The 26,743-nt window shown below is 39.7% G+C and overlaps 4 protein-coding genes across 4 annotated transcripts; 1 reads left to right on the top strand and 3 right to left on the bottom strand.

Annotated features, from left to right (window-relative positions):
• Nucleotides 1–15: 15 nt before the first annotated feature.
• On the bottom strand, nt 16–3,370 carry LOC134881684 (uncharacterized). Its single transcript, XM_063909200.1, has 4 exons — nt 3,106–3,370; nt 1,915–2,462; nt 1,660–1,820; nt 16–1,003 (listed from the first exon to the last, which is right to left on the bottom strand). Exons 2-4 carry the CDS (start codon nt 2,443–2,445, stop codon nt 910–912), a joined length of 786 nt encoding a protein of 261 aa, XP_063765270.1. The 5' UTR covers nt 2,446–2,462; nt 3,106–3,370; the 3' UTR covers nt 16–909.
• A 1,102-nt stretch (nt 3,371–4,472) lies between these two features.
• On the bottom strand, nt 4,473–6,377 carry tpgs1 (tubulin polyglutamylase complex subunit 1). Its single transcript, XM_063909312.1, has 2 exons — nt 5,887–6,377; nt 4,473–5,344 (listed from the first exon to the last, which is right to left on the bottom strand). The coding sequence occupies exons 1-2, from the start codon at nt 6,222–6,224 to the stop codon at nt 4,693–4,695; spliced, it is 990 nt and encodes a 329-aa protein (XP_063765382.1). The 5' UTR covers nt 6,225–6,377; the 3' UTR covers nt 4,473–4,692.
• A 667-nt stretch (nt 6,378–7,044) lies between these two features.
• Nucleotides 7,045–15,649, bottom strand: LOC134881622 (inositol-3-phosphate synthase 1-A-like). Its single transcript, XM_063909114.1, has 11 exons — nt 15,444–15,649; nt 13,840–13,964; nt 13,582–13,743; nt 12,481–12,610; nt 11,924–12,117; nt 10,948–11,097; nt 10,135–10,350; nt 9,358–9,522; nt 9,147–9,260; nt 8,145–8,362; nt 7,045–7,902 (listed from the first exon to the last, which is right to left on the bottom strand). The coding sequence occupies exons 2-11, from the start codon at nt 13,951–13,953 to the stop codon at nt 7,707–7,709; spliced, it is 1,659 nt and encodes a 552-aa protein (XP_063765184.1). The 5' UTR covers nt 13,954–13,964; nt 15,444–15,649; the 3' UTR covers nt 7,045–7,706.
• Nucleotides 15,650–17,910: 2,261 nt separating this feature from the next.
• Nucleotides 17,911–26,318, top strand: pdcd10b (programmed cell death 10b). The gene is made up of 8 exons (XM_063908930.1): nt 17,911–18,069; nt 20,306–20,524; nt 20,693–20,746; nt 21,797–21,914; nt 22,106–22,232; nt 23,755–23,833; nt 23,937–24,019; nt 25,464–26,318. The coding sequence occupies exons 2-8, from the start codon at nt 20,435–20,437 to the stop codon at nt 25,543–25,545; spliced, it is 633 nt and encodes a 210-aa protein (XP_063765000.1). The 5' UTR covers nt 17,911–18,069; nt 20,306–20,434; the 3' UTR covers nt 25,546–26,318.
• Nucleotides 26,319–26,743: the final 425 nt, after the last annotated feature.

Below are 26,743 nucleotides of genomic sequence, written 5' to 3'. Positions count from 1 at the left end.
ATGTGATTTGTACAATTCATCATTAACTGTATATTACTGCAAGCAACATCAGACAAAACACATTCTTAGCGAGGTGTCCATGTGCTATGGTACCAGTGACATCTTGTGGTCTTAGATTTGAGTTGTATCTTACACCTACTCACAATACATTCATTCAATAAAGTCCAGTGGTTCATATTGGTTTCCAGTTATTTTCGACATTTCTACACACATTTGTACAACATATAAACATTGGTTATAAACAAACAGAATCAATGATAAGATGACACGATATGCAACAAACTTCCCTATCCAAATCTTTCTGCTTTACACAGAAATGCTGTTTATAATGAAAGTGTAAAAGAAATAATAAAAAAGTGCAGTCACAGTGTCCTACATATAAAAGGTATTAGACCCTTCCAGATGCATCAGTTATTACACAATAAAGAGCAAATGTAGTGAAGTGTAAACTACAATGTTTCCACTCTGAGATCTGAAGTATGAGATAGCATGAAAAGAAAATATTGAAATTACAAATACTTCAAGTAATGGATTACATGTACTGAGCTTAGTCTTTTGTGTAGGAAGCTTTTTTTAAATGATTCTTTTCTTCAAAATAGTCACAAAACAGTTGTCGGACTCCCTCAGCCTGACTTTGGTCGATGCTGTTGGATAAAGCCTGCCTGTGTCTGGGCTGAGGGCTCTCTGCCTCGCCCACCTCCCCCTGCCACTCTGCCTTGAAGACGTCCCCGTGGGACTCACACATGTTGTGCAGGATGCAGCAAGCTAGAATCATGGTGGGCACCACGTCCAGTCCACAGTCGTTCCTCTTGCTCAGACACTGCCAGCGTGCCCTGAGTTTTAGCAGAGCCTCCTCAGCCTCACGCAGCGCTCTGGTGAGCCGCCCATTGAAGAGCTGCTGTGGCTCGCTCAGTGCTGTGCTGCTGCTCTACCCTTTTCCTCAGGATAGGCCTTCATTAGCCAGCTCTGCAGAGGGTAGCAGGCCTCCCCCAGCAGCACATACCTGAACAAAACAAATGATTTTACAAGCAAAAATGACTCAGCATTACAACATTAAAGCTCATATCCAGCTCAAACCAGTTTTGTCAGATGCTACATATGTTGCATGTTTGAGAGGATTGCAGCAGCAGTAACTGGTCTGAGGTTCACTTATGGCCAACAATTCAAATCTTAAACACAATGGCCTTAAATGTGTAGTTACAAGGGGTGTTGCGAATCAATACTTGGTATTGGTCTGATACTGGCCAAAGCCATTGCAGCAGATATTGTAGAAGAAAAAGTTAAATCTAGAGGATCCATTAGCCTACACTACAACCTTACCAATTTAGAATACTCGCACAGTAGTTTGCAATTGTGACACTGTTTATGCTAAAGTGCTTTACATAGTAACAATTTAGAATGTGATGTATGCTGCTAAGTGTGAAATACGTCTTAGATTATACTTTACGTGACGTATGAAAATTGTAAACAGATGTTTTCATTATAGTTTTGCTGTTAGTGAACGCAGCCCCCGTTTACTTCAATTTATCAAGAATTTTGCTAACAGGGGTTGGGTCGTTGATACAAATGATCATTTTGTTTATGTTTGTGAGACATGTGACCTACTTATTACTGAATTAAATCCTGACCCAACTGTCATGCTATTGGCTTAAACTTTACCCAAGTGAATTTCCCATGAAGACAGGTGGCAAAGAAGGAGACAAGCCACCCTCTGCAGCTGTGACCCACAGCGCTGAGTTCTGGAAGATATCAGCTGGGTCTGTGCCACCTGGGAAACTGGCACATACATCCCAGAATTTCCCCCGGCCACTAACAGCCACCTGAAACATCAAAGACACAGAAAGAGGCACAAAGTCAAAATCTGAAAACTAGCAAACACATATTTTCCACACGTTTCGGCAGTGTACAGTTTACCTGTGACAGCACTGAGAGCCAGCCTGCAGGGTTGGCATAGTCGGACGCGTTGTTTGATGGCGTGATGATGGCTGTGTGGAGTGTTGCTACGACAGCAACACAGTGAGGGAAGCCCCAATTGGAGAGAAAGAGCCGAGCTGAGTCTTCCAGCTCCTGCTCACTGGGGGACCGCAGGTAAATGGAGCTGAGAAGTGCCACGATGGCGTGACACATGTCCCTAACACACCTGCACACAGTGGACTTCCCAACACCAAACAGCGTGCTGATGGTGCGATACTCGATGTTGGATGCCAGGCGCCACAGAGCCACTGCTACGCGTTTCTCCACCGGCAGTGCCAGGCGGAAGCTAGTGTCCTGGCGAGCCAGGCGGGGCTTCAGCTTGTCACACAGGTAGAAGAACGTCTCCCGGCTCATTCGGAACTTATCCAGCCAATCAGGGGGCTGGAATTCTGTCATCACCACCCGCTCCCACCAATCAGTGCTTGGGGTGGTGGTCCAGGGACGTGTGCGGATTTGGACATTCGAGTGCATACTCCTGCCATCATCATCTGGGGAAGAAGATTAATAATAAAAGCTAATATTTTCTTAAAATTAATTCACAGAATTTAATCTCACTAATCACAGCTCTAATAACATTTATTTATTTGTAAGTGATGTAGAAGTACATATGCTTTTGTCATTTTTGTGGAAACTGTTTTGATTGGTTTATTTGACAGTAGAAAGAAATGTAAGGACAAATTCTACCAGGGAAAATCAGGCTATAATTTAGATTCATAAATATGAGTACAATATATTGTTAAATCCACACTAAATTGTTGAAAATGATGACTTGTTTCATTTTATTTAATGAGTACTTCTTGCTTGTAAAGGTGCTGTATAATTAAAGTTTGATTAATTGATTGATTTATCATTTATATCTGAATTCAGGTTCTTAAATTTGGGTTTAATTTTCCTTTCCTGAGCAGAAATCATTCTGTTACAAGTTATTATGTTTTCCAAAACACATTTTTACTTAATTGAATAAGTCTCAGAGAAAACACAGTTTTTAAAAATCCACAAATATAATGTTTGGATATATTAGTGTTCCAGGACAATGAACAATATAAAGCCTGATGTGCAGCCATATTAAGCCTTTACATATGACAGTGATTATACTGTAATGTGAAAAGAGCCAAAGAGGGACTGACTGACCATGAGCATCCTCCTCTGCCTCTGGAGGAAGTACTGCCGATGTCTGATGCGTCTCTGGATCTCACTGCGCCTCTGAGTGTTGGCATTGTTTAAGTCTCTCCTGCGCTTAAGCAGCATGTAAGTCATCAGGAACATGAAGGGCCGCAGCTGCTCCTCTTCCTCCATGTTGACAAGTGCAACCATGAGGCAGCACGCACGGCATTAAGGTATGGTGGTGACAGTAATGTAATGTAAATGAAGCAGCTCAGGTGTTTTCTGTTTCTGTCATTTCACCACAAAGTCTAAAGTGGTGTACTTCCGCTTTCTTCCTGTTTGTGTCGGCCTTCAGCCTCTGCTGGTGCTGCCATCTAGTGGAGTAAAGTGTTGTCTATTACTGTATGTGACTACCACACAGTCTATGGTGGATACTATTATAACTCTCATTACAAATACAAATTAAAGGTCTCCTATTATGGAATATTGTAACAATATATTGTAGTGCAATATCTATAAAAAACATGTATGTGAAGTGTTTTGCTCAAAATACCAAACAGATTAGCCATTAGCATGCCTCATACCCTTCTATTTCAGCCCTGTTCCTGAAGTGCTGATTCTGTGTTTAAATTTGAGCTGACCTGAAGTTGGCCACGCCCCTTTGGAGCGTCATGATCTCTGTCCGAAGAGAGAAGTTTATACTCAGCTGAAACGCTGCCGTGATTAAACGCCATATTATGTTCCAAACCATATCAAGCCTTATTTCTGAAACACTTCTCAGTGTTTACCACTAGAACAGAGACATTATATGTATTATATAAACAACAACTCTCAGTCCCTCCTGCAGACATCCTGCTGAATACACAGACACAGGTGCTGCGGAGGGGATTCAGCTCGCGACTGTTTATTGCAACATAGATTGGGACGTGTCACGTGGGCTGGACGTTGCCAGGAGTTCAACGTAAAGCCAGCCCACATTTCTGATATGATGTCATAACCAAAACATGAGGAGAGAGAGGAGGAAAAGAGAGAGGGTTGCATTTTTTCACACTTTGTGGGTCTCCTTACACACCGGCGACATATATATATGTACAAAAGACATCAAAAAGTGCATTTTGCATAATAGGGACCTTTAAAATATACACAAATGGAGGTTGGGACTATTTGTTGACTTTTCTGACATTCAGTGTAATTTAAATCAAATTGTGATGCAAAAGAGGTTATTCTTTGTCATTTTTTATAAACTATTTACCAATAGCTGCATGCAATAGACAGGAAAGCATTAAACATATTGTTTTAAACGATTAATGTTTATACCAAGAATAATTTGATGTAAAATAATAAAATGTTAAATGATTACATTTCAAATTGTAGTTAAATTAAGATCTCTTCCACTTTATTAAGTTGAATTATAGACATCAAACAATATGTTTTACAACAAATGTTATCTTCCAAACAATGGAATTATAGGGTTGAGTGGCTTTCTTGCAGCAGAGGTAATATCTGTGAGTGTAGATTTGTGATTACAGGAGGTGCACAGAAGGTATTTATTTACTCTAGAACATACTTCAGATTGTTTTACATTCATAAATGATGAGGAAGGGCCATAAAAATCTAGGACAAAACTTTCACCCGAGTGATAAAGAGCTCTGCGGCTGCATTCTCAAACTCCTTTGCATCCATATTACCTCCTGGGCCCCGTGTCGGTGCCACAGCCATGGCCTGACCAAGCTTGTATGGGGAGATCTTGGCACTGGCCTCCAAGTAGCGCATCGCCTTTACATTAACCTCGAGACAGGAATTAGATTTAGTATTAGCATTAACACAGCAGTTTGCTTCACTGCCTTGGGAAGTCTCCAGGGCTTCCTTTAAGGTCCCCAGCACGGCCAGACCAAGTGCCTGTGAGGCAGGCCCTTCATCGGGGCAGCACACCTCAGCATAAAGCCTCTGAGCCTGCCGGATGTAGTCTGAGAAAACTGCACATGTAAGCACACCGTGACGGAAGACATCATAAGGGACGGCCTCGTGGTCTTGGCAATGGAGGCGTCGAAGGAGCGGGGCGGAGGTGGAGGCAGGGACTCCACCTTCACTGCACAGGCACTGCAGAGTCTGTGTGTAGAGGCCTCCTCTCACTCCCCCTCCTACTTCTGTCTGGCTGTCGGTACAGCAGCCATCAGGGCCCTCAGGAACCTCACCAGAACGCCTGCGAGGCCCAGTGCTGTTCAAAAGGTCGTAGGCCACACGGACGTTGTTGCTGAAGGCAGATCTGGGTTTAAAATGAGAAATGGGATCAAATGTAAGATAAGATAAACCTTTTTGTTAATTGTGAAAGAAATAATTTCACATCAGATTCTTCAAAAATTACAACGACATAAATTGAGTGACTGACAATAAACTTAAGTCGTTAATGGTGATTTATAAATGTTCCAGAGTCTATCATTTTCTGTCAAGGGTTCTCTGACTTAAACTTCATGGTGAAGGAGGATAAATGCCAACCACAACCTGGCAACCCTTATGTTTATCCTATTATTGGCTCATAAATGTATAATAACTTACAAACATTAGCCATTGGTTACACTAGAAGGCCTACATGTTGCAGTTTGTTATCAGTGCAATTGATTAAGAAAAATGATTAGCTACTGCTATGATAGGTAGCACACACAGACCCAACATCAACACACTTTCAACGTCTCTCATAAACTTGCACAGAGAGCAATAATTTATTTTTTATCATTTTATATTACTATAGGTTAAAGTTATTAATGTCAAGGGATTGTGGTTTAGTAAATCTCTGAAATTTGACCTGACCCCTGGGAGTGATGTGCCAGCCGCAGGTGCCACAGAGCCCGGTTGAGATGCTGCTGTTCCTGCGCACCTGCGCTCTGCGGCCCGTTGTTCATCTGATCCGCATCACCGCATCCAGCTGTGCCGGGCTCTGTCACCGAGGCGAGGTTGCAGAAGTGGTCGGCCAGGAAGCCAATGGGATCGTCAGACCTGGCCTCGACCATCTTCAGAATGGCCCCCCGGAGCAGCTCTCCCACTCCGGCCTGCGAAAGAAACTCTCTGTCGTTGTCCGATTTGGTGGCTTTGCCATCGGGCATCCCTAGAGGAGCAGCCCCGGACCGGCGCTTCTCCTTGTCCGCCATAGCTGATGACGTCCCGTATTGCAGCAACGGAAGTGATTTAATACCGGTCGAGAGACAGGCAATGGATGAGTTTATATCGGTTTATATTGGTGATAGATATCGCAAGAAAAGTAGCGAAATCATCCGATTTGCTGCAACAGCAGACAGCCTTAAAAAAAAAAAGATCTGTCTCCAAAATCACTCCGCCCTTTCCGCCTGGTTGCTAGGGACGCTGTGTGACGCGTCAAATAGTCCGTTCTGGGCCGCGTAGGAATTCAGATCCCTGATATGTAAGGGTGCTCATAAATTCCCATTCCTCTCACTCTTCGTGAAATCCTTTTTTTTTTTTTGCCAAACAGAAACGGGACACGATGTTGCTGTTAAGTGAAGAACAGATTAAGAATATGGAATAATAATACAACTCAAAGTTGTTACACTACCACAGTTAAGAATCATTTTACATACTCGTGCAGACACAATACAGGCTAAGATAAAGCACCAAAACCAATACCTTATTAATATCTTTCTTTGAGGAAAAGGTATGTGAGGAAGATAATGTTTTAAACTCATCTTAACATCTAAAGCAGAATTTTATCAAGAATTCCAAAATGTAGTTTTATTTTTTGTTTGAATCAGAAAGTTTGAGGAATAGCTCTAAACAACACATTAAAACAGTAGATTGTTCTTAACCATTCTTGTTTTTCATTACCATGTTTTTTGATATGGTGTGTCATATACTTGCTTTTAAAACAACATCTATTGCCAAATAAAATATGTTTGAACTTCAGATGGGGCTCAATAGAGGGAAAGATACGTTTAAAAAAATAAATAATGCCTCAAATGTTGTTTAAACAATAGTTTATTTTATAGAACATGGTAATCAGAAATACTTTATTTATCCCAAATTGGATTAATTTTTTTAACAGTCAATACAGCATCCATATTTTCTGTAATCTAGCTTTAATCAAAACGGATGTCTACGTAAAGGCTGCGATATACATAACAACCACATACAGCAAGTTAGGATCATCGATCATCGAACAACAAATACATCATTTATCAATAAAAATTGTAACAGCTGCACGATCAGTTTCACATTTGTTTGTCATAAACATATGAACCTATTTCTGAGAACTTTACTGTACAATTGGATATTAAATATGCACTGCACACAGAAAACTACTTCCAAGCAAATAAAACTTTATCTTGTTTAAATATTCAGTACATGGTTAATTCTGGTTAAAAAAAATAGTGACATATTTTTAACAAAATAGCCTGCTTTGAACTTGGTTACGCCATGTGGAGATTATTGTAGTGTACTCCATATACACCCCTGTTGATGCTCAGTAACTATAGAGGACAACTTTAACAAAACTAATGATATGCATATGTTGCAGCACCATGCCATTTTTTATTTTTTTGTTTGCAATGATAGACAAATCAAGTTTACAGTTAAGTTTTGTTAAGTTTCCCTTTTTGGGCTGTAGTGTTGTTGTCTTGCAGTCATAATGCAATGTCTGCGTCATCGCCATGTGCATGGACGCCATTTGTTAGTGGCACATGGTTACCGTTGGTGAGGACTACTTTCTTTGAAGCAGTCACATGACCGTTGATGTAGGCTGCTTGTTGAGGCAGGAAGTTCCTCTGCAGCTTGTGCTCCAGCAACATGTGGTTCTGGGGTGGAAGGCCCAGGCACGCTCTGAAAAATGCAAGGCGGGAGACTGTTATCAACTTCTGTCACTGATTGAAACGCATGAATAGCACACCTGTTTATAAGCATTTTAACACCCAATAGAATAATTTCCTGAAAATGGAATCACACCGTAACATTTGCACTTTACCTGATCAAGGATGTGATAAAACACAATATTAATATAACTTGAATAATGTAATACAATTAAAAGAACATTTCATGGATATTAAATCCAGCCTCGTCCATACCTCATGATGTTTATTATGCTGGCCCTCTGGCGGAAGAATGCATTGATGACCGGGGTCCCTGATGGTACAAGGGGGGCCTTGCAGAGGAAGGAGAGCAGGGCCAGGACACTGTGGAAGGATTGGAAGTCTTCCTCCCCCTGGGGTCGGACAGAAATACGCTGACAGAGCTCCGTCAGGATCACCAGGTCCAGGATGATTGGGCTGGCTAGCAGAGAGTCCTGTTTCAGAGAATGACGGAATGGTGTAATCGAGAGAGAAGGGAAAGGTTGAAGACATTTATTTTAACTCAACCAACATACTTGCTGGAATTGCATCTGCACTATAGCAGTGTCTTTTTTAAGACTACCACTGGGAGTCACCAAATCAAAACTTTTCATATCACACTGGCTGGCTTTAATGCAAACTACACTGATGCAGATAAAATGACACCCCAAGCGTTTGGCTGTTTTTTAAACCATGACCAGACCACTTGAGTTGTTCTAGTTAACTACAAATTCACAATTTATTTGCTAGGGAAGAACAACTGGAATGCCAGATATATATATACACTTTTCTTTCCACTTAAAGAAACTAATGTTGAGCATTTCTGTGCGATTGTAGAATCATTTTCACACATTGATTTTCTTGAAAATGTGGTTAACTGGGGGAAAACTAGCAGAGTCAATCTGTTTTTCAGCCAAGCAACCAGACTAGATGTTTTCGTGTAGGAATGGTGACGGATTAAAGCAGGTAGGCCAGTGAAACATGAAATAACTTTGTCAATGACCTGAAGAAGACTCTTTAAATGAGCTCCAAAACTTGTTAAGAAGGATTAACAGTAAGCTCTGGTACTCCTGAGCCTCCCCTACCATAACCACTGTCAGATAAAGAAGAAACCCTTTGAACGTTGTGTTTAGGAAGCGATTACAATTTGAACCCTCACAGTGGTAATTGCTGTAATATGCCAGATTTGACAATTTCTCACTTTCATTTTTTACAGAAACAGATCTAGCGGCCACTGACCTCACAGGTGTTGTGCAGCGCGATGGTGTTGGTCCCTCCCATCATTATTTCAGAAGTGTATTCATCCATGGCACGCTTGCTGTCTCCCACATAGGGGACATACTTAATCACCACCTGAAAGAACACACAGAGACAGTTAACAAGTCTGATGTGTTGTCTCCAGTCAGCATTAACATGGAGCTCATTATCTTTCTGTGTCTGATACACTCACACAGTGGTCAGGTTTCTCTCCCGGCTGGTACAGGATGGGGTTTGACTGCACCATGTCATCCACCACGTTGCTCTTGGAGATCTCCTTGGAGCGGAACTGCTCCGGAGCAGACAGGTTTTTCCCATCGTTGTTGCCGAGGTGATTGTAGCTGACAATGGATTTCGGCTGTCGAGGGGAAGTAGAGGAACTTACTAAAATGTCTTTGTTCAGGAAATACCATTTAGTGCAAGTAACAAGCTGTCATCTTATTTTCAACTGTTGCTCTGCCTAAGACTTCGTCCTCTTTAAATGACCTATTATATATATCCTAAAAATGTTTCCAGATGTTAGATATATATTTCAAAGCCAGTTCAGGCATAATTGTGAATAAGGGCAGTATATTTGTATTCCTACATTCCAAATGATTTGATTCTAATAGTTTGTAATGGTGCTTTAATGTCTTAGTGTGCGTGTTGCATTGATGCGTCTGTATAAAATCTGAGTTTTGATCTGTGTACCTATCTTTTGTTAATTTGTTGTTGAGTTTTATTTATTTTGAAAAGGCCCATCTAGGGACTGGCATCGCAAATGAACCAAAACTATAAATGCTGCAGTGTGTGGCATTGGTTTATTTAAGTTAATGGGACTGCTATATGGGTGTTAATGGGGACTATATGGGGATTAATTGATAACCCCCATATAGCATTTAATGATTCTTATAACCACTAGCAGTGACTGATTGATATTGGATCTTTACTTCAGCAATCCTCCTTCCTTCTATCAGAGCATTTCTCTCACCTTGATACCTGAGCTGACCAGGAAGTCAACCAGCACTGACTTGATCTTGGTCTGACCGGATTTGAAGTCGTCTCCTCCGATGAACACCCCTTTCTGCACGGCCAGCTCTATGGCTCCTGGTACAAACGTGTTCTGCGGAGAGCCGTTGATGTAGGCACAACCCTCCAGTATGCTGGCAACTGCAAACAGAGTGGAGGGAGAAACCGGTGCTCCAGTCTGACGAGGAAGAGAAAAAACAAAGAAATAATGTCTGTAAACGAGTGTATCATCACAGCTTGACTCACAAAGCGTACATTTCCCCCGAGACTCTCCTCACATCGTCTTTGTGGCACAACTCTATTGTTGACTTCATGCCTATCTAAAATTGAGCTATTTGCTGAAGATCACAAGTCTGTGAAATAGACTATTATCATTGCTGACAGCAGTACAAGCATGCTGAAGACAGGAGATAAAAAATAAACTCAGCCATGAGGAGCAAATCATAATTTCCTTCCCCTGATCTGATATAAAAGGAAAAGCTGACTCATTATGGCATTTCATCTACAAATCCACAGTGAAGTGTTAGGAGAGCTAATCTCCTCATCCTCTAAGCTTTATTAATCACTAAATGTGATGAAGGATTACTGTTTGGTCCTCGGCATTAGGAGGAAATTAAAGTTGAATTCATGACTACTGGCCACCATCACAATTTAGGTTGGTTTTCTAAGACAATTTAAGTTAATCTCTGCTGTAACACACTTAAGGATCTGTCTCGTTAGAGTTTAAACTTTAGAAGTTTTCTGACCAAACTCTGTTCACTACTCTGGCTCTCACCTTGATTGCAGCAAGCAGGTTCTTCGCAGTATCATTGACCCCAGGTATGATATCACAGAAGCGCTCGGTGTTGGCGGTCCACAGAACGATGACTTTGTCAACACCACTCGACTGACGGAAGTCTCGAATGTCAGCTCTGATCTGCTCCATCTAGAAAAGCACAGTCAGATAATAAATTCAATGTGAAATGACAATATGAAACAGCAAATAGAGAAATGACTCCAGGCACTTACAGTGTGTTCACACATTTCACCTCTGTTTGGTTTAAACAAACTCAGGTCTGTTTGATTGGTTGGTAGGGTTCATTTTTCCTGGTGTTAAAGCTGTCATTCAAACCTTAGTGTGGACAGAACTACAAACTCTATTGCAGTTTGTGGAACCAACCAAAGGATTTAAGGATAGCAGATATGTGAGTTTGGCTAAATTTCAAAAGCTTAAATAATAAAACCATCTACTGATCGTAAAATCTAATTAGGAAGTGATCTTATGATTTATCTGTATAAGGAAGTATAGAACCTATTCATGCATATCAACACTTATGCATGTCAGCAGGGGTATTCCCCATGATTAATAGGTCAAAAGCTGTTAAAACTGCTGTGCATGTATCCGACTCCATGTACTTTATCAGACCATTAACTCCATTAAGAAGTGTTTGACAGCATCTCACACTAATCAGCCCCCATTTATTACTGTGTGCCTCATGTGCAGCTTCTGTAGCCTAGAGCCTCGTCTTTGCCTGATAGTCGGTTTGCAGTCTAATAATACTATAAATGATTGTAATCAGTTGCTTCTTGGTTAGTTCCTTGTGACACCAAAGAACATTAATGTACATATCAAAAGTGCTAATTAAATGTCTGTCAATGAGAACATGAACCAGGCCAGAACTATGATGCAACTATGTTTTATTTCCATCTTGAACGGGACTATAGGAGAGAAAGCACCCTTGAACCTGCTGGTGTAATAGACCGATCATTACCTGCTCCGCCATGCTCCCAGTTAGGACGTTGTCAGCACGATCCTCCTGGTTTGCCGCGATGAAATCAGGGAAGTAGATGGTTGGTCTGGGTTTCATGCTGCTCATGTGAGGTCTCAGCTGCTCTTGCAATGACCAGTCAAACACCTCAGCTCTCTCCATCGCACAGCTAAGATCCATTGAGGAAATATCCCAGCCTAAAAACACAAACCCACTTCCAAGTTAAGAAAAATGCTGAATTCCTTCAAAATTGCCAGATCTAAAAGAGCATATGCTGACCACCTTGAGTCATTACTTTGATCCTATAAAAGACTACAGAAGCTCTATTAATAGCGTACCCTGTTAAAGTTATTCCCTTATGAAGTAACAGAATGGATTGCAGGAGAGGACAGCTCTGACCATCCTTACCTCATGAAGAGAGGCTCTCCATTAAAACTGCCCTGAGGCCAGAAATCCCTGCTGTTAACTCACTTGTGCTCTTATAGTATACACACTCATACACTTCTTGAGTTTTGTATCAGAGGTTAAAACTTGAGCAGAATATCAGCAATTGTCCATACCATCAAAGACTATATCATTAGGGTGCACCATGGGTAGGAGGTCACGGAGGGGCACGTTGACCTCGCCCTCGAGCCCGGATCCGAGACAAACAGTAGACGCCTGCAGGAGGGAGCCGAAGTAGTTTGCTTTCTGAAGAATGTAAGATATAAAGGAGATAAAAGACACTGATTAAATTCCCTTTAAGGACTTTTTTTTAAAAATGGGTTTAAGGTTTATAATAAGTGTATCAAATCCATTGAACCAGAGAAACATGGCCGAAATAGAAATCAGAGGAACAAGCTCATAGAGGCAACAATGTATGCCCATATGAGGGAAATCCCTGAGCCCAGACTTTGTTAAGCTCTTAACACTCTATTGAGCACGTCAGCATAACCAGCTTATAATGAGTCCGTACCACTGTATCGGGGGACATACAGGGGGCTATATTTATAAAATAGGACAAAAGTTTCTCTATTAGCTTCTTACTGGCAGTCAACGGTTTTCACATCACATGATAGTCTGGTTATAAAGATTTCAGTCACAATCTAGACATTTTTGTATCATTGCAGTGTTCATGTTGAAGCTGCAACACTACCAATGTAAGCTTTATACAAGAGATGACTATTTTTCAGGCAGGCAGACAGTGGTTTGTATTCATTTCTGTACAGTATGGTTACATAATCAAAGTTGGGCTTTTTACTGTCAATGTGAAGTTATTGCACAGGGTTTCTTCCATTTAAAAAGGCACAATTTATTGCCAATCATAATCAAATTTAAGAACAATCGTGCTCATATTTTTTCCAATATCCAGATCTGTGTAACGTTATGAAGATGCATTTGTTCATTTTTGTGATGTCTTAGTATTTTGTGACTTTTGATTCACTAAATTGTAATAATAATTAAGGACTTTAAAAGGCATTGAGATTATTTATTAACTCAAAGCCTTTTAAAGTCTTTAGAGGAGCCAGAAGAATCCTGTTTAATGTGAATTAACCATCTTAGATACAGTACATTTTAGGCCAGTTTTTTTTCCGCACACTTTACTTAAATTAAATAAAACCAGTTGCTGATAAACTTTCAGTATGTGTACAGTACAGGTGTGTTTTTGTCACTGCACTCACCTTTAATCCCATCTTGGTTCTCCAGGTAAGACCCATCTTGTTGGCCAGCACAGCTGCAGTCACTGTGGTGCCGTTGTTCCCTCCCCACCCCACCAGCATCACACCCAGCCGGGGCACACGTCTCTCGGTAAGAAAGGTCATCTTGGTGTTGCGGGGAGTCACCTATTTCCCAATAATGAGAAAACTTTACAAGGATTCTGCACAGATGCCAAACACTGATGCATGTCTACACACAGGATGTCAGAAAGGTCCACTTACTGTGACTCTGTTCCCCTCTTTTTGAACTGATGAGCTCTGGTACTCATACTGTGACTCAATGTGTGAATCTGTGTACTTTACATTAGGACTGTTGACATGAATGTTGACAGACATAGCTGCAGAATCTGCAAGAAAGAAACAAAGAGAATGTGTTTAAGGTCTTCCTCTGTAGTGGAAATATTTTTAAATCTGTTTATAATACCATAACACAAATACACACATCTGTCTCTTTCTTGAAAATGTGAAGGTGGGGATTGTTTTTAATGCAAATGCATATTTATTATGTACACGTGCTCAAAATGTTACTTCTAAGATAAGTTAGATGATTTAGTATCTTGCCACAGTTTACGGGTATGTACACGTTTACAAATTACATGGAAAAACTATACAGTATGGGAATCAATGATGGGCTATAAGGGCTGACTCCAGTCCTGCAGTGGCACTATAGTAAGTGGCTGTTGTCACTGACTTGCAGCGGCAGCAGCTGGTTTTAAATACAGTAATACAGTTTGGCAATTGTTGCCATAGCAACATGAAGATTTATACAATTGGCTGTAGGAGTGTATAAATCTCATATTTTTTTTACAAGTTTACTCATAATAAGTCCATGCAAAGTATGCATATTTCAAATTGCATACACCAGTGCAACCCCAAAAAGCCAAATAAAAACACAGAATCAAACAGCATACGACATTAAAATGCTAAACGAACAATTTGAAATATTACGCATTCCATTCAAATGTGTTTATTATTAAATACACTCTGTCATAATAATGTCAGAAAATATTCCACACATCTTGGTACAGTAAATATTCAAAGAAAGTTATTACATATCATCATCCTCAAAAGTAAATACTCTTATTGATAGGTAATACAAAATATCCTAGAAACGATTATCGACAAATAAAGTGGAAATAGTTTACATGCAGTGAAAAAGTAAGGAGTGAGTTTCCTGCAGGTGGCTGGACTGGCCCACGCTATTTGTCGCCTGCCCAAACTGGCAACACCGTGAATCTCTTTCCCGTTTCTGCCACACCTCTTCAGGGGATTTACAGATTATTGACATATTATGACATATTCATTAGCCCTACAGACACCAAAGTACCCAGGCCACATGCCAATTATCCTCCGAATATGCTCAGAAAAAAATTGAAATTTTTTATACAATTACGTTTTCAGAAAAAGTACTTATTTAAAAAAAAGATGCATCTGTCAGGAACAGACTCACTCGAGATCTGGCAACGCAGCACTTATGATGTACAACTTTGTCAATACTTTAAAGCAAAATCTAATATAAAAGGGGGTTGGTTATATTAATTAATCTTAATCTGTTACTTTTTAAAAACAAAAATACTTAAACGCCCACTTAGGGACAGGAAGTCCTTATATTGTACGCCACTCGTAAATGCGTCACCGTAAGTCACAGAGCATCGTTGTTTGCATCTAGTCTTTCCAGCATCTCTCACTGACGAAACAGCATATATTTTCTAAGTAATTCCTCTCATAAAATGTATTACTATTCCTATCAATTAAAAACTAAGATACAGATATCAAATGAATTATTCGCACATTTGAACAGAAACTAAACCCGGAAACACACTCACCTTCTTCCTCTTGGAGTTTCAAAAAGGACTGTAAGTATCTTTGTTTAAATGAAACAGGTGCTGGTGTGTGTGTGGGTGTGTGTCGCTTGAAGGAAATATCCAGTCCTTTTCCTCAAAAAATCCCGGGTATTGCCTGCTTGTCTCCCTACGCACAAATGATTATTCTCTCTTTAAACTGAAATGGTGCGACGTGTTCAGGGCTCCCGCCAATCAGAAGGCTCCATGAGTCTTTACATAAACCGCGTGGTTTGAACGGCTGGAGCGAAACAGCCAATGTGTGATCATATTGAGTCCCTTTGGGCGGGACTTAAGCACATGTCACATTCCTGAGACCAAACTAAAACTGGAAAGAAGAGTTTGTATTAATTAATTGTGGCTGTTTCTTGCATGCAGAGGGATGAACTCTAATGGATATCCCCATACGGTTGAATAAAATAAATGATTCTACTGCTATTACCTACACTGTAATTACAGTACTATATTCACACTGTCTCTACTATAGCAGACCTATAGTGTTCTCATACTTTTACTGCTGTCAACACTGTATATATCTGATCTATAATGTTTACACCGTAAACATATATACTGTATTGAATTGTTTTATATACCGTACTGTACATGCTTCACTGTGTATAATGTTCATAATTCACTATTTGTCCCTATACTTATTTGAACATACACTGCAATTTTTCTCTTTGCGATAACATAAAGTTTACTCTATTCTAATGTCATACATTTATATAATCAGTCATCAGTTTTTGCAGCATACTTTATTGCCCAAGGCTAGTGACTGTGTTTTGGGATAGACCATATTATAGTCTAAGTATTGTACTCTAACTGGCATGCATGTACCTGTTTAAAAAGAATCTCTAGTTCATCAAACATTCCTTATTCTACCTCAAAATTGATTTTTATTATTTTACCTACTGAGGGAAGCCTTCCATACATTTTAACCACAGATCTTACTTAGACCTGGGACTCAAACAATTGCCATAGATAGTCTGTCTTCTCTGCTCTTAAGCACAACAGTTAAAAGAAAAATGTGAGGGAAAAAACTAAAGCACATAAAGATTCCTTTAAAAAAACATATTCCGATATATTTTACAAAGGTTGTATTATCATATGCACAACAGCTAGCAAAGTTTTATACTTAAAATCCCCAGGCCTCTCCAAAAATGCAATAAACGTAAGCATTTAGACATAAGTAAAATACTGCAACACGTAAACTATATAGGCCTCCATGCAAAATCAAATAACAAAATGCATAATAAAAACTAATGTAGAATGAAATACTATATATTATTTTAATATATCATTATTTGGACTGTAAACAGATGTTGTTTTACATTAGTGCTTTCCTTTCAGCTCCAGTTTACCAGGTGGAGCAGCCAAATAACCTTGGACACCCATGTTGCAATCAACATTATTCACCTCATGATAACATACTTGTTTACATTAGATGTGCTTTTCTAGGATCATGAGCCCAAGAGAAGATTTCATCTCCTTTTAGACATATTGCCTGAAGGCCTCATCCCACTGGAGCCTGCCTGCATTCCTCTGATGGATCAGAATGACATTAACCAGACAACCGATCTGACAGCGTGGAAGATGACCTCTACATTCCTCTGAGAAAAGAAAGACAATGAGACTCTTGACCCCTTGACATATGAAGAATATAACAAGGAGATATTTAGATTTACATTCCTATACAATTACTGAACAATTGTATAATGATCATCCTGGTCAAATCAATTAGCATTTTTTAATATGCTCTGTATTTGATAAGACTAACAGTATCAAACAAATATTCAACTAAATCGGATCGAATATCAGTTCAACAGGTTGGAGTAAGGCATTGTTTTATGGTTACAACTTAATTTTGGGTTTTCTCAGCTGTTTTTGTCCATCAAAAGTAACCGTAGCCCCAAATAACATCTTTAAAAGTATTAACCACAAAAAAAACCAGCTACCATAAAAGGTTAAAATATTTATTAGTGAATGTGTTTTTCAATTTGAGTTCAACAGTTCTAAAAGAAAGACTGTCACAAGCCATCATATATTTTTAGAGACTTCCAAACTATTGTCCCAAGTTTGATGAAACAGAATGTGTTCTTTTTTTCCAGTTGTGATAAGAAGTTGGATATGGGTGTGAAAGGAATTTACAAATCAGAGAAACATGAAAATAATAACAACAATTCAAGGGTATTTTCTTTTCGTTTCATGTCTATGTAATCAATTATTGAAATTAGTTTTGTGCAATCTTCATCATCAATTTCTCAAAATAAATAATATACTAAACATTTGTACATACCCCTGACAATACATATGAAATACGAATATAAACACACATTTCCATATCATATTTATTACTGAATTCAATGTATATAAACGTCCATGAAGAAACTAAAACATGACACAATAACAGGAATGCATTCTGTTTCATTAAACGTCACAGTTGCTGTCTTCCTCCGCCCTCTGATTGGACGACGTGTGTTTACGTAGCAACGGTCCGGAAGATGTCGCTCAGGCCAGTCCTGAAAAACTTCCGCCTTAACTTGTAAAGAAAACATAGCAGCTAAAAGGCAATCGACGGCGTAACCAACCAATTTAAGAAGTCAGAGCAAAGGTAGATACAAGTACACATCTGACACACACACACCGACTTACACATGTCCTTTCGTAGTTTGTTGACTCGTATTTAGCTCATCAGCAAATAAAAATGTCCAATTTAGTGAGGCTAGTAACGTAAGCTACGCTGTTGACTGCTAGCAGTTCGCTACCATCGATCTGGTCGGCCATAGGCCTCAAATGGGTGTTTTTACGGCTAGATAACGAGAAATTGCTCCCTGTACCAAGACAAATATCCTTCAGAGAATTGGTTTTGACCGACTGCTGCCGTAAATTAAACGTCAGACCTCAGTCAAAGGTAGATCAGCTACTTTGTTAGCAATGTCTCGTTAGCCGCCTAGCTGTTACCTGGGGCTGAATGTATCCAGCTTGCTCGTCCCTTTAGCTTGCCAGTTAGCCAACCATCGTGTCAAAGAACAGTAGTGATCTTATTGTTTATCTTACTGGAAAGATACAAAATGGAGCAATTACTTAATAAGCCAACCGAATACCCAAATGTTTACATTGAACTGGTTAACGCTAGCTAATTACTGCAGTATATGTCCTACTGTAGCATATGTCTTATGTCCTACTGTAGTATATGTCTTGCTGTAGTACATGTCTTGCTGTAGTACATGTATTACTGTAGTACATGTCTTACTGTAGTACATGTATTACTGTAGTATATGTCTTACTGGAGTACATGTCTTACTGGAGTACATGTCTTACTGTAGTACATGTCTTACTGTAGTACATGTATTACTGTAGTACATGTCTTACTGGAGTACATGTATTACTGTAGTATATGTCTTACTGTAGTACATGTCTTACTGTAGTATGTCTTACTGGAGTATATGTCTTACTGGAGTACATGTCTTACTGTAGTATATGTCTTACTGTAGAATGTCTTGTCTTACTGTAGTATATGTCTTACTGTAGTACATGTCTTACTGTAGTACATGTCTTACTGGAGTACATGTATTACTGTAGTATATGTCTTACTGTAGTACATGTCTTACTGTAGTATGTCTTACTGGAGTATATGTCTTACTGGAGTACATGTCTTACTGTAGTATATGTCTTACTGTAGAATGTCTTGTCTTACTGTAGTATATGTCTTACTGGAGTACATGTATTACTGTAGTATATGTCTTAACTGTAGTACATGTCTTACTGTAGTATGTCTTACTGGAGTACATGTCTTACTGGAGTACATGTCTTACTGTAGTATATGTCTTACTGTAGAATGTCTTGTCTTACTGTAGTATATGTCTTACTGTAGTACATGTCTTACTGTAGTACATGTCTTACTGTAGTACATGTCTTAGTATATTGTATGGTTTATGTCCTACTCTACTATATGTCTTATGTCTTACTGTAGTATATGTCTGTTGCTGTAGTGTATTGGTCTTTTATAGAACATTCTATCTATCTATCTAATAACCAAAATACTGAGCTGCACTACCAAAAAAGTCAGAAATATTTTCTTGCTCTTTAAATTAAGAAATATGTCAAAAATTGGAAGTGGATTTAACTTGTAAAGACATCATTTTAAATGACTACACATTTCTTGTTGCTGTTGGGGCACATAGCCTTTGCAGTCACCGGCAGGTAATGCATATCTGTGCCACTCCCCTCCTCCATCTTAAATAAACCGCCAAGTTATCTCTTCCTGATGTTTGTGGACTGCTTATCGTAGTAGAGCCTATATAATTTAAGATAAGATGTACTGGTTGCTATATATTAATACGACTGCATTTTATGTTGTCTGATAAGGAGAGAATGCAGTAGAGTAATGCCAAAGACATGTTTTAGCTGATTCAGATGAATGTCATGGGTTGTCCACCAGAGAGTGTCGATATGTTTACACTTCAACTGTCACATTTCCTGCTGCGACCGTTCAATACCATTTCCAACCCCTAAATTCATGATGCTTTCCCAAATTTGACATCTTCATACTTCAATGCGAGGAACGTATTGAAACCATGTTTTAATTTGGCAACATGAGGCTGTGACTGAATCAATGTAACATAGATCTAAAACACTGCTTTATAAATTGACCCCCCCAGCAGAAACTGTTTACATCATGGCCAGTATCTGAGCCATTTAATCAAGAGAGGATCAGTGATACAGTTGATCAGATCATTGCATTCCCACTCATTAATACATATAAAAGAACCATACTATGCATAACTGTTACACATTCTCAATGTTTATAGGCATGCTTAATCAGCTCTCAATTTCCATCCCTCCAGACTTGATACTCTGGAGCTTGTGTGGTTTTCAGAGTGTGTGTGAGTGTGAGTGGGTGAGTGTATGTGTGAGTGTGTGTGAGCTGCAGATTCCTCCTCACCTTTTCACCAAGAGCTGCTCCTCCCTGGAGGATGACAATGGAGGAGATGAAGAATGAAGCGGAGACAAACTCCATGGTTTCCATGACACTGTATGCAGTGATGTACCCAGTTTTCAATGAGGTAAAACATCATGATTTAAATAAATATATACACACAGTCATTGTACTAAACTTCCAATTTCCACTACTATATCCAAGAAGTTGGTCTTCTCAGATGCTCGGCGACACAGCAAAAGCCAAATGGGTACAGAGTTGCTTTGATGACTGTTTTCTATTTTGTTTTCTTAAGCTCGAGAGGATCAACCTATCAGCAGCCCAGACGCTCAGAGCGGCCTTCATAAAGGTACAACTATGCATGGATCAGATGACCTCAATTATAAAAACACGATATTATCAGTCCCATGACCTTTCAATACTCCATATCACATTGGCTTAGGTTTAAATCCAGGCTGCATCCCATTTCCACATCTATCTAATGTTCTTACCAATATTAGATTCAGTTCCTTCTCTCAGGATGTGTTCACGACGGCCACCCTTTCACTTCCCAGTTTGAGGATGACATAACAAATGGTGTTAGCCTAAAAAATGTGGAAACCGTCCTTTTCTTGAGGACTCAAAGTGGACGTATGGAAAGGAGAATGTACATTACAAGTTTCATTGCAACGCATTTTAAATGAATGATTATTCTAGCTGAATAAATCTATTTTGATTTGGTTTTCTTCATAGCACCTTTTTATAATAAGTAATGTAGGGTAAATCAAATGATATGTGGTTCATTTATATATTCATAATGCTTGTCCACGTCCAAAATCAAATGATTCATATTCAGTGTTTACTCATGTGCCATCAATATAAAATCAAAGGTTATTTATTCTGAGATGTTGTTTCACTACTTGAAAGTAGTCATCAATGAGATTTTTCTCAATGTCTTGTTCTTCTTTTTTATACACGCTGGCTGTGATTGCACTAGAACGATAAAAGCTCCGTGGCCACAGATCACCTCTGTGTAGCAGTGTACCGCTGCGAGCAAAGATAAAATATTAATGAAGGAGAAGTAGCTTTGCCGTTATCCAGACCAAAGGGAGATGTGATCACCTTACAGCTGTTTGACTATGACATTTGTGGGTCTTTTGTTAACTTGTCTCAGTGATCGGTCTCTCTTCTGCTCCCGCTGCTTCCTGGCTGGTGTATCTCAAGGCTGAATTATTCAGGGGAAGAGCTTTTGTGCGTTAGTCTAAACTGCTCACCGCGGACATCTGACATTCAATAAAGTTCTGGCACTGTACTCCGCAGTTCAAAGCCTGTTCTTGCTTTTGTTAAAGACAAACCGTGCTATGCCGTATTTTATGCACTCCTCTTGCTCACCCTGCTCACCTTCATTTCCTTTTGTCAGGCGGAGAGGGAGAACCCTGGCCTGACTCAGGACATCATAATGAAGATTTTGGAGAAAAAGAACGTCCAGATCAACTTCACTGAATCCTTACTGCGCATGGCAGCGGATGATGTGGAAGGTGAGCATATGAGAGAAGGATGTACTATGATAGAAATAGTCTGTAGTGAATCTAGGTTTGTAGGTGATGCCCATCCTATCTCAAGATGTTCTCTTCGATACCGACTTCAGGAGCTTGTTTGCTTGCCCAGTTTTTTTTATAAATCACTGAGTGTTTGGGTACGTGCTGAACATCCTTTTGATTTTCTGCAGAGTTCATGATTGACCGGCCTGAGCAGGAGTTTCTGGACCTAAATGAGAAGGCCAGAGCTTTGAAACACATCCTCAGCAAAATACCCGATGAGATCAATGACAGAGTACGCTTCCTACAGACTATCAAGTGAGAGCGCGCGCGTGCGCACACACACACACGCACACACACACACACACACACACACACACTCACACTCACACTCACACTCACACTCACACTCACACTCACACACACACACACACACACACACACACACACCATGCTTTTCAATTTTGCACTGTAGAAAGAAAGTACAGCAATAAACACAACCCATACCAGTGCCAGTGATTTACACATTGCAAATAAATGCAGATCTGTCCCACAGGGTGCAGTGGTCAGGACTTCAGTAGCTTCAATCTCTTCATTAGGACTGTACCAAATGTTGTTTTGTAGCATTCAAAACATCTATTTATGACGTCATTACCCCACGACAAAAGCGATTCATCTGATTGATTGAGTTTGTCTTTTTAATTTAATCAACTCATCAGTGTCTGCCTCCCTTTTCTTTTCTGCAACCACAGTGAAAATGAGCCTCTGAAGGCTGGACACAAAAATATATAGATGATAAGGAATATTTAGTTGGATAAAAAAATGTTGTGACTTTAAAAGAAATGATTCAATATTTATTTTTTTAAATAAATGTTGTGTTTTGGAATTTACAACGCTCTGGAGTCATTTGTAATGTTTGGATCACACAGTTAAAAAAATGTTAATTTCATCTAATCCAGGGGTGTCCAAACATTTTTCACCAAGGGCCAAATACAGAAACATATAGGGAGAGCTGGGCCACTTATAGTGGTGAATATTGCCTCAAAAGTTCAGTTATAAGTTAGCAAAACAAATGAAATGTAGGTGAATAATGGGCGATACTTGAAAACGCTTTCAGAAAACAGCCTACATCCCATCTCTCTTTAGGGTTTCATTTATTTTGTCGGCAGCTCATTCCTTAAAACAGAAGCCTCAGATCGCTGATAATAAGAGTAAATATGAAGGTTCAATTTCAAGCTTGTTCTAGAAATAAGTTATTGGGTTTTGTTTTTTTATCAACTAAGATTTATTAGAAAATGTTTTAAATTTTAATGACTACATTTATTTGAATTGGGCTCATTAATATATTTGAACATATATATTTGAGAAGTACAATATAAGACCAGCACAATCTTCATTTGTGGGCCATATTGCATTATACTTTTAGAATTTGCAGAGTGCCGATTCAAAATGGCCTGCTGGCCGCATTTGGCCCCCGGGCCGTAGTTTGGACACCCCTGATCTAATCCTATGTGGCCAACATTTGATTTTAGAAGTAACATTATACTAATACAATAAGTGTAGCCCAATCTTTAACTGCAACTGTACAGAAACACTGGTTTTAAAATAATTAATGTACCTGCAAGAATGTTGATTTAGAATTCTTCTGTGAATAAAGCTCTGAAGTATTGGGTGCAGCCCTGCTTTACATCGCATTAGAAAAACAGCGAGGATGTCGAGGATTGTACAACGACCACAATGCTGCCTGTTTTACTATCACTGTCTGTTTCTTCAACGACTATTACCCATGGGAAATTGGGTTGCGAAATCCTCACTTGTGTTGCTGTTGTGTTTCCTACAGAGACATAGCCAGCGCCATTAAAGAGCTCCTGGACACAGTCAACAACGTCATTAAGAAATATCAGTACCAGAATCGCAGAGTGAGTAACAGAGGAAAAAACAACAGACCTGTGTACAGCTCTCATGTTCTCTTTCCCCTTTTTATAAATGACGTTCCTTTTGTTTATTTACTTATTTCTTTAGGCTCTGGAGCACCAGAAAAAGGAGTTTGTGAAATACTCCAAAAGTTTCAGCGACACCCTCAAAACATACTTCAAAGACGGAAAGTAAGTTTAAACCATCGTTTATGCCATGTTTGCATGTCGGGTTATCAGTGATTCTTGTCAGACATGTTGCTGAATGCTTTTTACTGGTTTATTAAAGCTGCCGTTTTTTACGTCAGTGAGTTGACTTGATCACCTATTCAGATTCTTAATAATTACCTGGCAACCTCCCAGTGATAGCAAGACTCTAGGAAGTCAATGCCATGAAGTAATCCAGGTTTATTCAAAGCTTGACACGGCCAGCTCAAGTGGTTTACTCTGCGCTTTGATAAGTTAACCAGCAGGAGGAGCCTGTAGACCTTACGACATGTGATGATGTTATTTTGAGCGTCGGGAAACACTTTACCACCTTCTTTTTGACTTTTTTCCAACAATGTACAAACCACTAACCGAGAGAATCATAAACCGATTACTTGGCAACGTGAATCATTGATAGTTAAATGTTAACACAAGGAACTTAAACTAAATAAACTGACTGCGCTTGTTATCGTAGTGTTGATGTCATCTGTTCATTGTGGCATTGTTTGTTTTGGTAAGCTAGAGTTAAGCGATATCTGCAATCTTAGATCAACGCAGTTACTCTTTATTTTGAGCTTCCTTGTGTACCTGACCTTCATCAGAGTCTGTTAGACCAGAAAACACTGCGTGGATCCCCATGTGCGGACGTCTGTTCTATCAGTTTTGATTTCTTAATGCTTCTACCACTTAGCAAATAATAACCTAGTTTAAAGGAATAGAACGGCGAAAATTGACCCCTGGTCTTTTTCTGCATGAAAACTAATCAAATAAGCCCTCCAGAGAGTTTGTTCGTTCATCAACCAGTATAGAGCTTGCCCGGAGCAACCCGGAGCAACGCTAATAGCCCAAATGGCTTACAGTGCATTCGATCGGGGCAGTGCGCAGAACGTATTTTTTACGGCAAACGGCATTTTTTAACCACTAACATTGTTGGAAATGGCACCAAACCTCTGCAGTAGCATGACTAGGGTCCCTGAGCATAAAACGGAGCACCAACAACGTAGTTTGCAAACCCGAAGTTTATTAAAAACAACTGTTTTACAAGACTCACCAACTGCCCCCCATACCAGCTCCTCTCCAAGGAAAGTCCGCACAAGTCGATTATCAAATGCACTGGAGTTCAGTTCAAGGAGGAATGTTTTGGAATGTATAATTCCGTAGAAATTCATATCTAGTGAGTGTTGACACGGAAAGGAAAGGAGTTGCATGTAAGTTACAGGCAAAACATTTTTCAAATGAAGTATAAACAAACAAAAAAGTATATGTGTTTTTCTGGAACAAATCTTCAATGGGATCCTTCCTTTTGCATTGCATTCGATAATCGACTTGTGTGGACTTTCCTAGGAGAGGAGCTGGTATGGGGGGCAATTGGCAAGCCAATTAGATAGCATCTGCAAGCTTATTCTCATGCAACCTTCTTTGTTCCCAGGGCGATAAATGTCTTCATCAGTGCAAACCGGCTCATCCACCAAACCAACCTCATACTGCAGACCTTCAAAACCGTGGCCTAGCCCCTCCCACAGCACAGAGGTCCCCCTGACCTGTGGGGGAGCGACTTGCGAGGATGGAGGAAGCTTGAAGAGCGCCTGACCCATATATGTAAATTAGAAAGAGTTGATTTTAGGGTTGGGGGTCGATTCCATTGGAGTCGAAATTCTAGATTCCAGTTCAAGAGACTGAAAAGTGCCATTTGTTTTTTTCAATGAGGATTTTCCAGTCTTGAAATGGAACTGAATGGGCCCAAAGTCTTGGTTGATTGATTTTTATTTGGACAGTTTTAATTTATAACCCTGGTCTTGTTGGGAGTAGGTGAGGCGAGGTGTTTATTAAAGACTAATTGCCATTTTTTTCCTAATATATTCATGTTGATCATTTTACTTTTAGCTTTTCAAATCATGGCTACACATCTCGGACGACGTTCAGTAAGGGGTGTGTCTCAGTCGTCTATACTGGATTTCTCTTATCGGCTCATATTTGTGTCATTTTGCCATTGTCTGTACGTGCAGGATATAGCTGCCAGAAGAGGAGAGGCAGCAGGTTTGGACAATTGAGAGGCAGACTTAGATTTAGTTTCTCTTTTATTATCAGAAGACAGAAAGCCAAATGACTTCCAGCACAGTGTCCACTTAACAAGTCCTGTAACATTCCCTCCTCTCAGTGTAATGAAGTGGAGCCAGTCCCTGCTGTTGGGGGATGTAGAGAGAGACATGACAGTTCTGTATTTAACTGATATCTGGTTGCAAATGTTCAATAAATAGTTTCCAAATGCTGATGCTTTTTTAAATGTGTCCCGAGTCCAATATGTGTGGGGTGACTTAAAAGATGATTTTTTTTTTAGAACAGCCTTAAATGTTTTGCATGGTTTTCAAAGGTTGCCGAGTGTTTGTTCAGCTGAAAAGTTATTTAGAACAACTTCTGAAGTGACCTTGAAAAATATGTCAGTCTAAAGAGTTTTATTATGTAAACCATGCCTGTTATCGCCAAGGCCTTTGCTCTTCATTTGATGAGCGTGCACATCCTCACCAGCCGATGCTAACTGTAACAGGTAATTCCCTCAAGCAGTGCTTTAGTTTCCTCGGGGCACTGGGACAAAATCCTTTTCAGTGTTGCCTGGAAACAACAAAGCAATGAACCATGAACCTGAACAGGGACAGAAAGGCTCCAGAAAAGCTCTGTTAAAGCAAAGGAGGGGTTTTATTTATCTGCTGC

The sequence above is a fragment of the Eleginops maclovinus genome, chromosome 19 (assembly GCF_036324505.1).
Source record: "Eleginops maclovinus isolate JMC-PN-2008 ecotype Puerto Natales chromosome 19, JC_Emac_rtc_rv5, whole genome shotgun sequence".
NCBI classification, from domain to species: domain Eukaryota; kingdom Metazoa; phylum Chordata; class Actinopteri; order Perciformes; family Eleginopidae; genus Eleginops; species Eleginops maclovinus.
This window is presented reverse-complemented; position numbering and strand designations above follow the sequence as displayed.

What these genes read in the sequence shown, in the direction of transcription:
- LOC134881684 (XM_063909200.1), bottom strand. Translation starts at nt 2,445, where the DNA reads ATGCACTCGAATGTCCAAATCCGCACACGTCCCTGGACCACCACCCCA. An exon ending in GGCTCTCAGTGCTGTCACAG is followed by an intron (nt 1,821 to 1,914) that starts GTAAACTGTACA and finishes TTGATGTTTCAG; the next exon opens with GTGGCTGTTAGTGGCCGGGG. An exon ending in TTCATGGGAAATTCACTTGG is followed by an intron (nt 1,004 to 1,659) that starts GTAAAGTTTAAG and finishes TGTTTTGTTCAG; the next exon opens with GTATGTGCTGCTGGGGGAGG.
- tpgs1 (XM_063909312.1), bottom strand. Translation starts at nt 6,224, where the DNA reads ATGGCGGACAAGGAGAAGCGCCGGTCCGGGGCTGCTCCTCTAGGGATG. An exon ending in CTGGCACATCACTCCCAGGG is followed by an intron (nt 5,345 to 5,886) that starts GTCAGGTCAAAT and finishes TTTTAAACCCAG; the next exon opens with ATCTGCCTTCAGCAACAACG.
- LOC134881622 (XM_063909114.1), bottom strand. Translation starts at nt 13,953, where the DNA reads ATGTCTGTCAACATTCATGTCAACAGTCCTAATGTAAAGTACACAGAT. An exon ending in AAGAGGGGAACAGAGTCACA is followed by an intron (nt 13,744 to 13,839) that starts GTAAGTGGACCT and finishes ATTGGGAAATAG; the next exon opens with GTGACTCCCCGCAACACCAA. An exon ending in GAACCAAGATGGGATTAAAG is followed by an intron (nt 12,611 to 13,581) that starts GTGAGTGCAGTG and finishes TACATTCTTCAG; the next exon opens with AAAGCAAACTACTTCGGCTC.
- pdcd10b (XM_063908930.1), top strand. Translation starts at nt 20,435, where the DNA reads ATGACAATGGAGGAGATGAAGAATGAAGCGGAGACAAACTCCATGGTT. An exon ending in TGTACCCAGTTTTCAATGAG is followed by an intron (nt 20,525 to 20,692) that starts GTAAAACATCAT and finishes TGTTTTCTTAAG; the next exon opens with CTCGAGAGGATCAACCTATC. An exon ending in GGCAGCGGATGATGTGGAAG is followed by an intron (nt 21,915 to 22,105) that starts GTGAGCATATGA and finishes GATTTTCTGCAG; the next exon opens with AGTTCATGATTGACCGGCCT.